This window comes from Passer domesticus, chromosome 25 (assembly GCF_036417665.1).
Source record: "Passer domesticus isolate bPasDom1 chromosome 25, bPasDom1.hap1, whole genome shotgun sequence".
Classification (NCBI taxonomy): Eukaryota; Metazoa; Chordata; class Aves; order Passeriformes; family Passeridae; genus Passer; species Passer domesticus.
In genome coordinates this window covers 585830-603715 of record NC_087498.1, presented here as the reverse complement: position 1 = coordinate 603715, position 17886 = coordinate 585830, and the positions used below count along the sequence as shown (strand labels likewise).

Here is a 17886-nt window from a genome sequence, read left to right as displayed (position 1 = left end):
CTAAAGGCAAAACCTGTCCAATTTCCTGGTCTGAGCTACATTCATGGGTTTCACAAAACAACTTACAATTTTTTTTGAGAAGACACTTAGTAAGAACAAAATTATTAAAATAAAAAGCTACTAGAAAAGTATTTTATATGTAATTTTTTCTGCACCTTCTCTTAGTCAAGAAAACTTTCTCACTGAGAATTTTTCATTAACGCAATTGTAATGAGCATGAATTCAGCTCATTGTAAGAGGATTTAGATGGCTTCAGCTTTTGCCCACAGACACAAGCTACAGTCAGTCCCTGCCTGGTGACTCACCTCAAACACCCTGTGGCATTGAAGAACACTTCTGGGTCGATAATTTCTCGTGTCCTGTTGCAGCTGCCATCAGACCAGCCCGAGAAAGGGATGATAACACAGTCTGTCAGCACAGGCAGAGCCTCCTGTATCAACTCTTCTTTTAGTTCATCAGTGGAGGAGAGGTTCCAGAGCAGTCCTAGGAAGGATGTGGGACAAAAGCTCAAGCACAAAGTCATGTGCATTAGGAACTTTGTTTAGCTCAGGGTGATTTCAGCACCAAAATCCTTCTTCCCTTCACCACTCTGAGCTGAGGATGTAGAGGCTGCCTGAAATATTGGTCCCTGTCTACCTCTATGGGAGACAGGCAGGATAGATCCATGTGGAGGTGGGCATTTAAGCATCTCTCCTCCTCCCAAAATTGCTGTTTATTGCTATTAGGTTTCAGGGAACAGCATCTCTCCAGGGATCTTGGAAAGGCTTGCACATAAAACCTGGGACACAGCTGAGGGTGACCTGTACCAAAAAACTCCCATCAACTCCTCAGGCAAAGGTGAGGCATCAAGGAGAGAACCCAGCCAACTCTACCGGGGTTGACAGCTCCCTTGGCCATCCCTGGGAACAGTACAGGGGCCAGGGTGCAGGGAGGTGTGGGAATGGCAGGGTAACCGTAACTGGGAGGGGACCTGGGGCAGGTGCTTCCCCAACAGGCACTGAGGAAGTGAGGAATCCTTATGGAACAAGGAAGGGCCAGGACCTCCTCTGCTTTCTGATTTAGGTCACCCTTTGGTGCAAGAGGAGCAGAAGACTCCCCCTCTGTGCTAGAGTAGCCCCAGGGCTGCAGACCCCAGGCAAGGGGATCCTCATGGCTGAGGAGACTCGGGTTACCTGTGAGCTGTTTCTGAATTTCAGTGTTCCCTGTCCTGCGGAGGAGGCTCACACACTCCCTGATCCCGTTCTGCCGCCGGGTTTCGATCTTGTTGGTGGGGTTCTTGAACACCAGGTTCCGAAGGGCTCCGGCTGCCGCCCGCTGCACGTTCTGGTTCTGGCTGCGGAGCAGCTCCACAAGCTTGGCAATGCCCCCCAGCCGATAGACCTGGACAGGAGAGACATGGGACAGACACGGGACATGAGCATGGAGCACTAGGAGAGACACGGGATAGACACAGGACATGAGCATGGAGCACTCAGAAAGACATGGGACAGACATGGGACATGAGCATGGAGCACTAGGAGAGACATGGGATAGACATGGGACAGACACAGGCCATCAGCACAGAGCACTGGGAGAGACACGGGACAGACATGGGACATGAGCACGGCACCAGAACAGACACAGGCCATCAGCACAGAGCACAGGACACCCAGAACTGCTCCAGCAGTGCCAGCGGTCAGACAGCCCATCCTGGGGGAGCTGAAGAAGCAGAGCGGCCAGGGAACGAGGGCCAGAGATGACAAATCTGGTTCAGGCTGTGGGTCATGAGCACAGAGCTCCTGGACAAAAGCTTAAACTGCAGGAGTGGCTGTCTGTGAGTAATGGCCATGGACAGAGTCCTTTGCTGATGGAAATGTGCTCCTGCAAACTTTCACCCACCCCCACAGTCTGCACCTAGTGGAAATGCTGCCTTGCTTATGTGCAGGCCATTTATAGCCATCTAATAACATACTGTGGTCATTTATCTGCTTCCTGAGATCACAGGCTGAGCTCAGAGGAATGGTCATGGGCAGTGTCACCACCCTCGAGGTCAGTCGCAGGCAGCGGAGGGAGCCCAGCTCTGCAGGACACCACACACAGCACACGGGGCTTTGAAGGCAGCTGGGCTCTCCCAATGCTGAGTGTTCCCACCGTGGGATGTGCTCTGCAGCGGCCGTGATCCTGCCCGGAGCCCGTCCCGCCACAAACACCCCCTCGGCTGAGGGCTGCTGACAATGGACAATGAACAAGCACCTTTTGGGAGGGAAGGAAAACAAGCGTGTGCTGGGATGAGTCACCGACCTGCTCTGGCACATCTTCCTGGGAAGGATGGGACGGCCCAGTGCTCAGAGAGGGTTTGCAACGGTAACAAAGGTGTGGCCACCCCACAATCGGCCACCTGAACGTGGGCTGGGCACCTGCACTCATACAGGCACAGACAGGGCACAGGGGCACAGCCCCACACCGGGCCAGCGCTTCCAGCTCCACTCTTGTGCCAGGACAGGGAAAGCCACTTCTAAAGGGTTGGCAAGTCAGTAAATCCAGGGTGGGATAAACTTTGGTGACATCCTTGCCACAGCAAATCCACCCTTCAGTCTGCCTCTTTTGCTGCATGTTGGCAAAGGAATTGAGGAGTAAGAGCATCAGAAAAATAACCTGTGCTATAAGAAGGGCTTCTCTGTGGTCAGGTATCACAGAATCACGGAGGAGTTTGTGTGGGAAAGACCTCATCCTGTCCCACCCCCTGCCATAGGGACACCTTCCACTCTCCCACGGTGCTCCAAGCACTGCCCAATCTGCCTTGGACACTTCCAGGATGGGGCAGCCAGCATTATGGATGTGCAAAATTATCTTTGTACATGACCACTAATAAGCCCATTGGCTCAGGTGGCTGAAATAGTCTGGAAAAAGGCTGTGAAAAAGGCTGGCAAAGGGCTGCAGGGTCACTGACCAATGCCCAGTAAAGTTCACAGTGGGATTTAAAGCAGCTTTGTCTGGCTCTGACTCTGCAGCTCCAAGATAGTGAAAGACTGATTTGGAACTGGGTTCAAGCTTGATGTGGAACTGGGTGCAGTCGCCCTCAGGAGAGGACATTGGATGGCAGCTTCCACACTGTCAAACCCCATCACCCTGTGCCACAGCAGCTCGTGGTGGCAACAGGAACAGTCTCCCTGCTACCCAGAAACTATCCTAGATGTTAAATCCTGACCAACTGCTGCTGTGAGAAAGTGGCCATCAATAGCTGAAATATGTACTTAATTAATACCTGAGCCTGACTAAAGAGGTATAAAGCACCCTCATGAAAACTTATGGAACCTATGGATCCTTGGCACTAAGGAAAACCAGTCCCAGCCCTCTCTTGTGCCATCAGCCCCGGTGTGGCACTGGAGGACTCTGCTCACCTCTTGCTTGGCAGACTCATCCTGGAAGCAGGTGTGCTGCAGGTAGTAAGCCCCCATGGCCTGGTACTTGTCATCAGATGAGCACAGGAGCTGGATGGCCTTCTGGATGGTCATGGTGCCAGCATCAATCTCGTCACCACAGATCCTGTGTCAAAGAGAAATACAGAACTGGGTGAGTGCTCAGCCAAGACAGCTATGTCAGCACTGGGAGTTATTGGGAAGGAATCAATGATAAAATATTATCACATTGCGACACAGACCACACAGTGCACCTCTAGTGGATTTCTCTGTCTCAAAAAAAGAGATGGTAAAAGATGGAAAAGACACAGTGAAGAGCACTAAGGGTAATAAATTCCAGATCCAGTCTATCCACAAGCAAAGGAGACAGAAAATGAAAGCTGGGTTGAGGTGGTGAATCTCTGATCATGCCCAAAGTGGAAGCTTAATGAACAGAGACTCAGTTCACTGTTCCCCAAATAAAGGAGTGAGTGGATAGGAATGAAACCATCCACCAGGTCATGAACACAAGGCAACACAGGCAGGTGGTTCTCCCACAGCATGGGATTCTTTGATGTGAGAGGTGGTGGAAGCAGAAATGTGAGTGCAGTTGATGGTCTTGGGAAGCCCAAGCAGATCCCTTAGGAAAAGGCCTGTGTGGAGTGATGGGATGGACAAATAGGCAGTTTGTGAAATGCTAATAATAGCTCTGAGACATCCTGCTCCCAGGGGATGTTCACACTGGCTGTCTCCAAGCTCTTATAAAAGCTGACCACTGTCATTGTCCCTGTTAGAGGTAAAGAATGTGCCTGCAACTCAAAAGGAAGGATATGATTTCCTCTGGCTTGTGGCAGGACTGGAACCTTGAGAGAAATACAAACATCTAGAAGTTATCCCACTTGTTTAGAAACGTGAAAGTCCTGCTCTTTTTGGCCTGTTCTTATTCAGTACCATCTGTGATGTTCTAACCACATAAAATGAGAAAAGGGTCCAAACTTTCAGGGGGGTCTGAACTGCAAAGCTTGTTTGTGCTTCCAGCTATAGAAATTAATGTAATTGAAGGTTCCTGTCTCCTCTCAGCACCCTTTCAGCTGAATCCTGCAGAGGCTACACAGGGATCTCAGGTCATGGCAGTGGTGGCTGCATTAATTTGCAAAATCCAGGACTGAGGAGAGTCAAAACCAAACTCCTGTTTGGTTTTACTGTCAGCAGTGAAAGGATACAAATAACATTAGCAGTGGATGGAATCCAGAAGTGTGAGGGCTTTCCCAGGCCAGTGAGGTCGTGGCTGTGCCTGGCTGATGATGCTCCCTTGGACTGATGGGGAGTTTTACATGGAGGTCAGGAAATCAGCCCCTGATTGAACCACATTTATTTATATACATTTTTGCTACATGTCATACCAGGAGTGACTCTGTAGAGGGGCTGCTCATCTTCAGACAATGCCATAGACCAACAGAACAGTGATTTTTAATAAGTTCTTTAAATGAACCCATTACATTTGACGTGTTAAATTTCACCACAAGACAGTAGCACTTCTAGGCATGGGATGGAGAGAGCTGCTTTGAATGTGCCAAAGAAATGTACAGAATAAAGATCTGGAAAGGACATGTGGTCACCACCAGCAGCACCTACAGTGAGATAGAACATTTATCCCTATGAATCTAAGGGCTCCCCTCCACACAGCACAGAGCAGGGAATAATATGCACAATTCTACTGGGAATTTCACACAAAAGGCAGTATGAAGGACTCTGGTCTCCACTGCCCTCACTGGCATAAAGTTACACTCTGCCTGCATCACTCATTCAAGCACCTGTGGAATCAGTGGAAAGAAATCAGTGCTTGCAAAAACCACCTTGCCTTTATGTCTTGGACATTTTTCCTAGGAGAGGAAGCCCTGCCCTCTGGAGACACCTCTGCCTCTCTTGGTATGCAGGAATGAAAGACAACAGTCTGGGGTTGGACCTTAAGCATTCCATGTCCAAGGCTGGGTAAACTTCATTCCACTTTTATTTCTACACTGCAATAAAACATCACTTCCTCATAAGACTTTTCATCAGTTTGAACCTCTATCAAAACCTGGCACCAAGGAACTTCCATTAAACTTGCAACAAGGAGACACACAACTGGAAAGACTAAGTAAACTAGAATGTATGGAGCCCCAGAAACCTTTGGGCTGGATCCAGGATGTGATTTTTTTCTCAGGTTTTTTTCATGCTCCTGAGATGATTGAGCTGACAACTGATGGATCCTGCACCAGGAAGGGGCTTCTCCTTTAGGAACTGGGACCTGGACTGGAGGTATGGGAAGAGAGGCAGATTGGTAAAAATACCAGGTCAGTGGCCATGTAATCATAGTGACCTATTTTGCTTTATAATTATTGAATCAAAGGCACTTTTTCTGAGACAAAAGGATGTCCACTTGGTCCAGCTGCTCAAGGAAGGCAATTTTCTTCATACCCACTCCACAGAGGGACAAACCCTCCTCCAGCTGGGAAAACCTGGGGATGCAGGTGCAGTTCTGTGGGAGAAGATGGGGAAGGCTCCCTTTTCCCTGCTGTCTCCTCAGCAGAAATTCACAGCAGGTCAGCAGTCAGGCTCAGTCACACTGCCCAGGAAGCAGCAGGGATTTCTCCTACCTGAGAATAAAATCACCCTGGCAAAGTCCAGCAAAGGGGAGATTGTTCCTCAGCCAATCAGAGATATTCCCAACCAGATTCACACTGTGGGAACAACAACCTACTTCAAGACAAACTCTTGGACTGAGCCATCTCCAGCCTGGGCAAAGTGGTTTGCCCAAAGTGAGTGGTAGGAAGAGCTCCAAAGGTTGTTCTTCCACGAGAAAGAAGCAGACTAGGAAGAGACGTCAACTAGAAATTATTCAGTGGAGACAAAAAAGATCAGATTCTGGAATGGAAGGCAAACAAATACTGAAGAGGATCAGGATCAGAGAAAAGCAATTTCCTTCACATTTCATGAGCAGATAGTTTTGTGTTAATTCCCATCTAAGTTTCTGTCCTGCTTGTTAGGGCTACAGGTCCCAAGAGAGGAGGAATTAACAAATTTCATTGTTCATTAATAAAATCAGAGTAGAGACTCTCAAAACAGTGTTCAGCACATCCCAGTATTCTATCCCAAATAAAACCAAACCAAAATGAAGGTGCCTTACATCGTGCTCGGTTCTGCTTTCACTGCATGGCTTAGCCCTGAAAAATTAATGTTTTGATATTGATCAGCTCTAATTATCCCAAAAGACAAAGAGATAGATCAGAAAACACCCTCAGCACCTTTCCTGACTATTTCAACAACTCTTGTCCTTTTCTCTATTTGCAGTACTGCCAGAGAAGCTGAGCTCAGAAGGGAATGGTTGTTGGGGACACACTGTCCCTGAGCTTCAGGCACAGCACAGGGACTGCAGCAGCTCAGCTGGGGCCAGGTCCGTGTCACCAGAGGCAAATGTGGCACTAAGAAATCCCAAAGGGTTGCCCTAGTCCATACTGCCACCTGCACAGCAGCCAGCTGAGACATCCAAGACCTCTGGCAGAGCAACTCCGAGATGTTACGGATTCCCAGGTGCCTGGAGAGACACTCACATGGTCTCTAATGAGGTGTTTCAGTCTCCTTCTCCACACTCAGAGAACTCCAAAGGGAAGAGCATCCACATCTCCCAATGGGGCCAAAGGTAAGTGTGGGTTTGCAGGTGGCCATTAAAGGCTCCTGATCCAGATCAGCAAACCCTCAGCCAGGGACTGTCTGCAGACACCCAGCTCCCCATTCCATGCTCCCAAAGGAGAAAACCCCCTTCTCCAGGGGTGGGATGAGTCTGGGCTCTCAGCCATGTCTCCAGCTCAGACATCTGGGGTTCCCTGAGAACAACAAGAGGTGTTGGCTTTGTTAGGAGGTAACTCAGGGACCTGTCTCTGAATTCAGCCCCATTGGCACTGGGCAGCTCAGCTCAGAGAGAGGCATCTCCTGAAGTGGTGTGACCAGCTCAGACCACTGCAGGGCCACAGATACCAGGGCCACCACCTTGCCCTGTCTGTGCCATGAGGCCCCTGAAGCACAAAGTACAACAGCTCTAAGCAGAACTAATACAATGTCAGTCCTTGGTGGACACAGATTTCTTGTACCAGTTGGAGGGGCACAAAGACTCCAAATTTCCCAGGAGAATTAAACATCCCATTGTTTGTTACTGCTTCTTAGCATTGCTCCCTGATGACCAAGTAGGATGTAGAAACTTTTATCCTGAGTGGGCATAAATAGTATCAATAACATCAATAACATTACAACATGTAATTTAGCCAAAAGCTGCTTGCCTAGAGTACTACCCTGTCACCTGGAGCATGCTGCAAGTGCCACCCAGCAGAGGAAATAGTTAAAAATGGGCAGATGTGGGTGGTCTCCACCAGCTGTTGAAATCATCGGTGCTGCAGCAGCTTCTAGAATGAAATAGTGCAGCTCTGGGGGATGTCACAAGAGATCAGGAAGGAGAAGGGCTCTGTGGAGAACAGGGAGTCCTCGACACCAAGAAAATTCCTCCAGCTCTACCAGACTCCAGAGAGCTGCATTTTGGCAAAATGTGAATGCTGCTCATTGAGAGCAGCCTTTGGGCAGGAGCCACTGGAACACCCTGAACGTCTGAGCTCAGGCCAGAGATGCTGAGCTTGGAAATGTTTATCCAGATATGACATAATGATTACCAAGGCTCAAGTCTCTGAGTGAAGAGAAGTATGTCTGGAATCCCAGAATCACTGAGGTTGGAAAAGACCTCTGAGACCATTTGGTCCACCTGTGGCCAATTCTCACCTTGTCACCCAGCCCAGAGCACTCAGTGCCACATCCAGGTGTTCCTCGGGCACCTCTAGTGATGGGGACTACACCACCTCCCTGGGCAGCCCCTTCCAATGTTTTACAACCCTTTCTGTGAAGAAATTTTTATGGAAGAAATGGAACAGACATGAGAAGGTCCCTCTCTGCTCATTGAGGAAGGATCATGACAACAGAGCTGGTGGAGGAGAATAAACTGCATGAGGAGTTTTAAATAGTGTTCAACCTCCTGATCTGGCAAACAGTGCAGAACTCAGATTTCATCACCAGGACCAACAGCATGGGGTGAATAAAGCCCTGTGTTATGATTTAGTTTATAAGGGAATTACAGAATGGCTTTTCCTGACAAACAGTTCAGTGTTAAACTGCTCAGCAGGCAGTTGGAAGAAAGGGCTTTGGCCAGAGTTGCTGCTGTAAGAGAGAGGACTCTGAGGGGTATCAGTTATCAGAGACAGCTCTTCCCTGTCTCATGCAGCCAAAGCCAGTTCAATAAATGGCAGCAATCACATAATCAAGAAGAGTTGTGGAAATAACTTTGTAACCAAGTGCAGAGGGACTGCTCAGCACACAGTTCGACAGTTTTTGCACACTCAGAATTTTGATCCCTGCACACCATTGTTGCCACCTGAGAACACTCAGTGACCCATTTTTCCTCTCACACCATCCAGGGAGACCAGATCCACAGCAGAGCATCACTCTGGAGCCAGTCCATAGGCATTACAGAGTTTTGTATCACAGACAGACCCGGTGGAGCACAGGTCCCACTGCAATCCCTCTCACAGCAATGGAAATCACCCCATGGATCACCTCAGAAAGCATGGAAAGCATCCAGCCCTCCCCTTGCTCTTGCAGGCTGTTGGCAAACCTGCAGACAAGACATCCAACAGATGCCAAAACAGGAGATCTGCAGCACAAAAACTGAACACAGAATTCTCCATGTCACAAAGGCACAAACTGCACCTGGAGAATGACCAGAATGGACAGACAGAGCCCCAAAATTGGAACTGGCAGCAGCTGTGACCCAGCTGAGCCCTGTTCCTGCATGTGGAGGTTAATAATGGGGTACCTACAAGCAAAGCTCTCCTTACTCAACATCGGGGGAGCCAAGGGAAGATTGAAATCTCTAGGTGGAGAATCCTCCAGACACAAAGCCCTACATAGCAAGGAGAGCCCAGACATGTTCCTGACCCACCTCAGAAGCCCCTCCCCAACAAGAGCACACTGAGAGCAAAGCCAAGAGTGCTCTGCAAGACACTTCTGAGGGCTAAGAGTCATCCAAAACAGTAATTTTCCCAAAAAGGACAACTTTGTTATGTCTCCAAAGCTTTAAGGACAGCTGCTCTCAACCTCCTCCCCTCTGAGCACAACTCCTGTACCAGGTGCCCCCTGCACTAGCCCAGCTCTGCAGAGCTTCAGGCAGAGCAGGGGCTGTGCGACAGCCACATCAGATTCACCCAGGGGACCACAGCCCCAGCTGAGCCCTCAACTCGAAGCCCAACTTGGAGCCTGAGGTTTCCACAGCAGAACCAGTTCTGCCAGATGAGCCGTGCCCCAAGCCAGGAGTGTGTAAATGGAGCCACTCCCTAACCAAGGGCAACCAGAGCTGGAGAGGATCCCTCTCAAAACAGCAGCTCTCCTCTCGGAAAATGCCATCATTCTCCAAGTGACCTCTCCAAAGCCATGACCAAGTCCCTGACCGTGGCTTTGGCCAGAGCCTTCCAGGACTAACTGCTCCAAAGCTGTGTCCTCCCTAGGAGAGGGCAGCTGCAGCCCTGAGTTCAGGCATTCTGCCACCGTCCCCCACTACACTTTCTGCTCTTCAGTGAGAAACTCCCTAGAACAGATCACTTCCAGTTTGTGTAACATTTCTGGATCCTGTTCCAGAGGATTTACAGAGCTGCTGACAGCAGCAAGCCAAGGCCATCAATGCTCTGGGCTGGCCAGGGCTAATCTGGCATGTGTCAAACATGGAGTAACTGGGCACATGGGCAGCCAAGGGCTCATGATAACATTCTGTCCTTCTAACATTCTGGGGCAGTGATGTTTCTTGGCATCCTTGCTCTGGGACATACCCTCCCACTCAATCCCAAAGGAGGGAGGCTTAGCCAGAGTAACCTGGGACATTTAGATGTGGAAAAGGGCACAGTTTGGCTTACACTGCTGAAAGGGAAGGGGATTTTCTCAGTATCTCCATCATTCCTTGGGGCAACAACTCAACAGTTTCAGACCTTTGCTGGGAGTTCTGACAAAGTCTATGAGTCCTGATAAACAGTCTCATACACATCCTGCAGTGGGAGATTTCTCCTTGGGACCAGGGACCACCAGGAATGAGTTCGGGAGCTTTTACAGTTAGTGTGACAAAATTCCCCCTCTGTCAGGGAGCTGTGAGAGCTTCTGGGCTGGAGCAGAGCCAGTCCTGCATGATGGTGATGCAGCACAGGAAGTGCAGTAGCCCTGGGAACTCTTGTGGAAGCTGCAGCCCCTCCTCCTGCTTTCACTGCAATGTTTTGCAGTTCAAAATATGCAAACCATGGTCTTCCAAGGCTTCCAAGACTATGGCTTGTGCAGACCAAGTCTCTCCCAAGACTGCAACAGAACATGGTTGGTGCTCCAGAGCTGGAGGTAGCACAGGGCATTGGGGCAGCATTCAATCACCACCCAGCCAGGTGATTGTCAGTAGCAACTCTGCTGCATTCACAGGTACATCCTTGGGAGGGTCTGAGCTCACTGCTGTGTTTTACATGCCCTGTGCTTGTAGGCAACATCTACAGGAAGTGATTTGATGTTCCAACATGATGGCCTGTCCTCCACCCTTATATCTTTCCTATCCCAAATAGGACTGGATGCTCTGGACAGGAAAGAACTGAACAGCTTCCACTGGCTCCTCTTTCCTGGTTAGTCAGATTATTTCAGTTAGGATATTTATTTCAATTTATGACTCAGTTTTTTTCTGGAACCCAAATCAGACCTTTTGAGCAAATTAAGTAGGGGCTGGGTGGAGAGAAGAGAGGGAAACACCACTGCTTACAGGCTCTCAGCTCTGCTCTGAGTAAGACCCTCAGGAACTGACGCTTTCCAAGAGAGGGTTTTTTTGGGTAAGTTTTCTGCCAGGCTGAAGCAGAAGGACAGCCAGGAAAGACACCCTTGACTGCACATCAGGCCTTCTGCTCTTCACCTCCCCATCCTCATATCACTGTGGGTTAATGCCACCACAGAGACTGAGGGATTGTGTTGCCCAATATCACAGAGCTACAGCAGAGATATCTGCACTGAGCCAGTCCTATCAGTTCCCCTCCACAGCCCAGGAAACGAAATCAAGCCCTTAGGAGTGACTCATCTGCCCCACTTTGCTGCAGGATGCGCTGGTAAGGGCTCTGGGGGACAGAGCTCCGAGCACCGTCCACGCTCCCTCAGGGTCAGAGCACTTACTTGGAGCTGGACTGGGCCTGTCCATAGACCCCGTCCTGTTTGCAGCTCATCACGGGCTGGGCATAGACCACGTCGGGCTTGTTGCTCGAGGGGCAGGACAGGGCCCGCGCTGGCACTTTTTTACTGGTCCTGCTGGTTCCCTGCTGGGTGCTGCAGCTGCTGTAGATGCTCTGGCGGTTGAGCGTGGCCTTGTGCTCGGCCCGGCCGCCGCCGTGGGCCTTGCGCAGGGTGCCGCGGGGCGGCTCGCAGTAGAGGTCGGGCTCGCTGCGGCTGCTCTTGATGTTCTGCACGAAGCAGTAGTCGCTGCCGGCCCGGGGGCTGCACAGCGCCTTGCTGTGGGCCCGGCTGGCCCAGCCCTCCATCTGGCTGTAGGAGCTGTAGCGCCGGCTCTCCACGTCCCGCTTCAGCGTCCCGTTGTAGAGCTGCCAAACACCAAACACAGCGTTAGGGCTGAGCTGAGCTGGGCCCACCTCGCTGCCCGTTTACTGCTTCCCTCTCAAGCATTTTTGTGCCCAAAATTTATGGGAGGTTATCCAGCCTGCAGCCCGTACAAAGGAGCCAAACCCCACCTGGGTATCAGGGACGCTGAGGGATCAGGATGTGGGATCCAGGAGCTTTAAAGTAGAACTGAAAGCTGAAACGTGACCCTTGCAATAGAGAAAGTGATTTATTCCCAACACACACAGGGCCTAACCCACCCTGTAAATACAGGAGCTCACTGCATATCTCTCACTATCATGGAGCTGACCTTCCAGCAGTCCCTGCAGTTATTTTTAATTTCCTTATGCTCTTTTCTTCCCCTCCCATCTATTAGTTCCTTAGAAAGGGAGTAAAGGGAGTGAAAAATTAGTAAGAAGAGGTTCTTGAATCTTGTTTCTTGTGCCAAGAAACAAGTGGAGACAATGAATATCTGCTTATGAGTTACAAGGCGTGTAGTATCTGCTCAGATAATGGGATGCTCTGGGAACAATGGGGAATATGCAATAAAAACTGAGATGACTAAGACAGGAAGTAAAAAAAGAAAGGATAAAAGATGATAAAATAAACCATCTACAATTAGCAAAACAAAAAGATGGCTTTAGCTGCCCTGCTGTCAGTTCAAAATGCCTTCACCCCTTCATCAGAAGTCCTCCAGATTTGGATCAAGTTTGCCACACCAGGACTGAATTCAATCTTCTTCTGCAATGTTAAACCTTTGGGATGTCAGTGCTGGCTTGTGGGAGCCTGCAGGGTTATGTTCAAATGTGAGACAACTCATTCAGGTGTGTACTCCAGAAAGGAAAAGAAATTAAACTGTTTTAGGGCTGTTTGCCCCATGATGCTGAGTTTGTGCTCTGCATCCTCTCAGCAGTCTGGCAAGGAGATCTCCAAGGCATACAGCAAACAGGGATAAAAAGAACTAAGGAATAAAACTGCCTTCCCCATCTCCCTTTGATTATCCTGGGAAAGCTCATCCATGGTCTCCTGTTGGATCAAAGTGGTCTTTTCTCATCCAGCTCTAAGCAGTGGCACTTTGGGTGCTGCTTTCTGCAAAGGCCACCCAAGGGTCCCTTTGGCTGGGACAGAAAAGTCAACACTGGCTCCTAACCATTTCCTTGGAATTGTGAAAAGCCTGTGCCTGGTGTAATGGTTCATGTCACTGAAAAAAAAAATTTCTGTATTTCCTAGCCTAGAAACACTCTGTGATAGAGAAATGGGAATCCTCTGTTGGCTCACCCTGAGTCCCTCAGCTCTGCCCTAGCTCCATCCCAGCGCCAGCATACTCAGCATCATTCCTGCCTCCAACACTCTGCAGAATTGTCATTATGTTAATTAATTAAGCAAAATATTTCCATTAACAAACTGATCTTCAGGAATGCAGGGAATCCTCTTGGCTGTGTCCCAGAGAGCTGCAGAGGTAACGGCTGAAACCCTTCACAAGGGGCTCCCTGGCACCACCCAGGTGGGACTAAACCCTTTAGTCCAGCTCTGCTGATGCCCAGATCACTGCTATTTGAGTAGTTTTCAGACTTTCAGATGTGCATCTAAAAGGTGAACTGCTGCAAGGGGACAAAAGGGAAGCAGCTTCTCTCTGTGCCTTCTCCAGAGGACACAGAACAAACCTGTGCTGAGTGGCATAGGGGCAGGTTCAGAGCCTCCTGCAGAGCTCCCTGCAGAGCTCCCAGGGTTTGGAAGGACAGGTTGCAGGTGAAAAGAAGAGCCAGGGTGAGGCACATCACAGCAGAATGTGATGAGTCTTGGGGGCTCTCTGGCAGTGGGACAAGCCCTGTGCTGCCCAGGATAAAATCCAGGATGGCCACATACACACAGGGTTTGTCCATCCCAGTTTTGCTTGGGAGTACACACACAGCAACAGCGAAGTGACCTTCCATGAAGTCATGATCTACCATATATGTCTTTCTGAGGTGATATCATCCTCATTTCAATTAATTTTCCTGGGTTCAGAAACCCTGGGGTCAATGAGGGATGGACAGGGCTGCAGTGGGAAGGTGCAGGGTGGACTTTGTGCTCAGTGGAGCCGCTGGCAGCAGCTGCAGGACAGAGAGCAGCTTGTCAGATGTGAGCCCTGCTGGTTTTCTTTATGAGTCAGTTTAAGCTGGGATTATTCTGTAGGGCTGTCAGAAGCTTGGCAGAGCTGCGGAGCCCCTGGGCATCTGCTGAAACTGACTCAGGAAGCCTGGAAGAGGAACTTGTTGTTTATCTAAAGCTGGGATTTGCTCCGCAGTGCACTCACTGAGGGGAGAGGGGGAGTCTCTGTTTGCTGGACAGAATCATGGGTTCTCGGTTTCCTGCTGGGTTTTAGAGTGGCCATAGTGTTGTCCTTCTTGGCAGCCCTGAGATGGGTGAAGCTTTGCAAAGACACCTTTCTGCAACACAGGAGCCCTGGGCTGCAAGTCCGAGCAGGTCCTGGCAGGGCGGGGGAGCCTTTTGCAAACTCATGGGAAAATCGTTCCCGTGTGATGTGAAGCTCATTACCAAAGGCAGTCCAGGACTTTTATTGCTGATTCTACCAGATGCTTGGCTGAGCCCATTTTAATCTCTTTCAAGTGGCACGGACCTAATTGGTATCTCAGAATTCCTTTTTGCAGCAGGAGCCTGATCCAACGTCTCCAGATCGATGAGGATTCTCCTGCCAGCTCCAATGGACCTCAGACCTTGAGCCTATGAATCTCTGCATGATCGGGACTGATCTGATCCCTTCCTGTTCCTGGCAAAGCTTCCCCACACTAAACCTAAATTCCTGTGTTACATGCTGACCCAGCCAAGTCAGGGACCGTCACTGGAGCAAATGTGGCCAAGGGAATGGAATTCCCTGCAGCCATCAGTGAGACGGGATGCCCAGCAAGGAAGAAGTGAAGCACTCTGTGTCAGGAAAGATGCCATCTCTGAGGGGGAAGGTGTCACACAGACTGTGGTTTAAAGAGCGACCAGACAACAGCCCCCAACTTCTGCTGATGCCACTCTGTGTGCAGGGAGCTCTCCCTGTGCAGAAGAGCAGCAGTGAAAGGAAAGAATCAATCTCTGGCCTTCAGACCTCATCAGTGCCCAGATTTCCTAATGCTGTGAATTGCACCTGCCCATGGGTGTGTGCATGGTGTGCCATCCACACCTCTGGCCTTCAGGAATGTGGGGAAATGCTGGGAAAGACCAGGAAGTCCCTCACAGTGGGGTGGAAACAGAAGGCAGCGATTCCCTCTGCACTGCAGGATCTGGGAAGCATTTTGAAGGGCTCAGACTATCACTGAGGCTTCTCCCCACAGGAGCTGAGAAGTCAGGACAGCTTGGAAGGTGTCTCCTTCTATCACACAAATCCTTGGATTGCCAAGGAGCAGCCCAGAAAATCATCCGTGTCCTGGGCTCATGTCCTGTCATCCCCCAGTGTGGGCTGCAGGGAGGGAGAGGATTTTCCCATCTACTCTGCTCTTGGGACACCCCACCTCTGCACAGCTCTGGTGCTCTAAACATGAGGACATGGAACTGCTGGAGTAAGTCCAGAGGAAACCACCAAGCTTATAAGGGGACTGGAGCAATTCCCCAGTGGAGACAGTCTGGGACAGTTCGGAATATTCAGCCTAGAGAAAAGAAGGTTGTGTGGAGACCTCACAGCACCTTCCAGGATCTGAAGGGGCTACAGGGAAGATAGAGAGGGATCTTTCATCAGTAACTGGGGTCACAAGACAAGGGGAATGGCTTCAAACTGCCAGAGGGCAGCGTTAGATGGGATTTTGGGAAGAAATTCTTCCCTGTGACGCTGGGGAAGTCCTGGCACAGGCTGCCCAAAGAAGCTGCGGCTGCCCCATCCCCAAGTCCAGGTTGGATAGGGCTTGGAGCAACCTGGGATAATGAAAGGTGTCTCTGCCTATGACAGAGGGTGGAATGAGATGACCTTTAGGGTCCCTTCCAATCCAAACCCTTCTGCGACCCTATGATCCTATGATTCTGCTTCCAGCCATTCCATCAGGCCCTGGCAGTCCCCTGTAGCTTTAGGAGGCAGGAGGATGCTCAGGTGCAGCCAGGCCACCTGACATTCTGAATTTTAGCATGAACTTCTCCTCCCCACTGTGAAATGAGTGTGTTTGTGTGAGGCCAGGCCCTGGGAGCTGTTCATTCACAGTCAGGGAAGGCAGGGAGGAAGGAAAGGCACTGGAGATGAGCACTGGTGGCACTGCTGCTCCTGTCAGGCCCAGGGAGGAAGAGCTTCCCTCCCTGGCAGCAGCACAGACCTGCCTTTAAATTAATGAGCATTTGTGCATCTCCAGTTCTCAGCCTGCAGTATGTTCTTGGAACAACCACTGGAATATCCAACATGTGAGACAGGTAAATAAACATCTTTAAACTCTTATGTCAGCTGGAATAAAAGTGGTTCTAGAGAGAAAGTCAAAATGGCATTTTCCCAGCCATCAGCCATGAGTCCTTTTCTGTTTTTTTCTTCCATAAACCCATTTTCTTGGCAGGAAAAGTGTCTGTCCTCCCCCTAGTTTCCAGAGAATCAGAAGCACGGAGCAAGGTGCATCAGCCCAGGAATGGCACCCGGATCCAGCTCTGCCTTCCCACGTCAGAGCCCTCCCAGAGAACTGGGTGGTTCTGATTCCGCATCTGAGGACGCCATCAGTTCATTACCTGCCTGGATTTTTTTCCCTTGCAATTTGTTTGTTTCTAGAGCAGCAGACAGAGAAGTGAGGGCTCCGTATAAACACGTCAGGAGCAGGTTTCTCCCAGGCTGGAGGGCAAAGCACAGGAGATGCAACCTGAGCAGGTCCCACCCTGAGTGCTGGGTGGGGAGAGCTCCTCACGCTCCTTGCGAAACCCTCTGAGTGCTGCTCCCTCCATGGCAGGGAGAAAAATTGCAAAACCAGCAAATACATTGTTTATCTATTTCTGAAATGCTCCTTCCCACCTCTCCCAGGAGCTGCCTTTCCCCTATGACTTTTCATCTCTTTTTTTCTCATTCAGCTGAGATTTAGGTCTTGCTGGTTCCATTTTTCTGGCCAATGAAGGCACTGTCCAACTTGCTGTTCCAAAGCCTAAAGCCTTGTGCAAATCTCCCAGGGACACCAGGCTCTGACCAAGCAATGATGTGCAGTGACTTTAAATCTTTGTTTTCTCTGGCAAGATTATTCAAACCACTCTCTTTTGGGGTTCTTTTAAGCTGGGATGCATTGTCACAACAAACAACAAATTTTGACCTGAAATCCTGATGGAACAAAGCTCCCACTGACAATGAGAAATTTTGTCCAAAGAGGCAAAGGCAGGCAGGAATAACAGTGACCATCTCTTGTTCAGGTAATGTTCTAAGAGAAAGCTCTGACACTTCATCCCACAGAGGAGTTTTGGTTAAAAATATTCCTACAGTCTCTGGTGCAGAGGGATCACTGGTGTGTGTTTCTCATTAATGCCATAACGGATGTAATTACTACAGGTAACTGCTTTAATCCAGCACCACCAGACCAGCCATATATTCCTTGGTCTGGAAGCATGGCTGCTCCTAGAGCTGTTGTTAAAGTAGCACCTGCCCCCACTGGAAGAGAGACACTGAGGGGCTGCAGCTTGTCCACGTAAGGGAACGGAGCTGTGGAAGGGTCTGGAGCACCAGGAGTGGCTGAGGGAGCTGGGAAAGGGGCTCAGCCTGGAGAAAAGGAGGCTCAGGGGGGACCTTCTGGCTCTGCACAACTCCTGACAGGAGGGGGTCGCCTGGGGAGGTTGGGTCCTGCTCCCAGGGAACAGGGACAGGACAAGAGGAAATGGCATCAAG

The 17886-nt window shown here is 50.0% G+C and overlaps 1 protein-coding gene across 1 annotated transcript in view; it reads right to left on the bottom strand.

The window, feature by feature from the left end:
- Positions 1-17886, bottom strand: part of PKP1 (plakophilin 1) — a 48675-nt gene that overhangs the window by 17945 nt on the left and 12844 nt on the right. The window contains exons 3-6 of the mRNA XM_064399143.1: positions 11634-12055; positions 3381-3525; positions 1173-1380; positions 306-483 (exon numbers count right to left, since the gene is read on the bottom strand). Coding sequence (XP_064255213.1) covers positions 306-483; positions 1173-1380; positions 3381-3525; positions 11634-12055 — 953 coding nt within the window. The remainder of the gene's footprint in view (positions 1-305; positions 484-1172; positions 1381-3380; positions 3526-11633; positions 12056-17886) is intronic.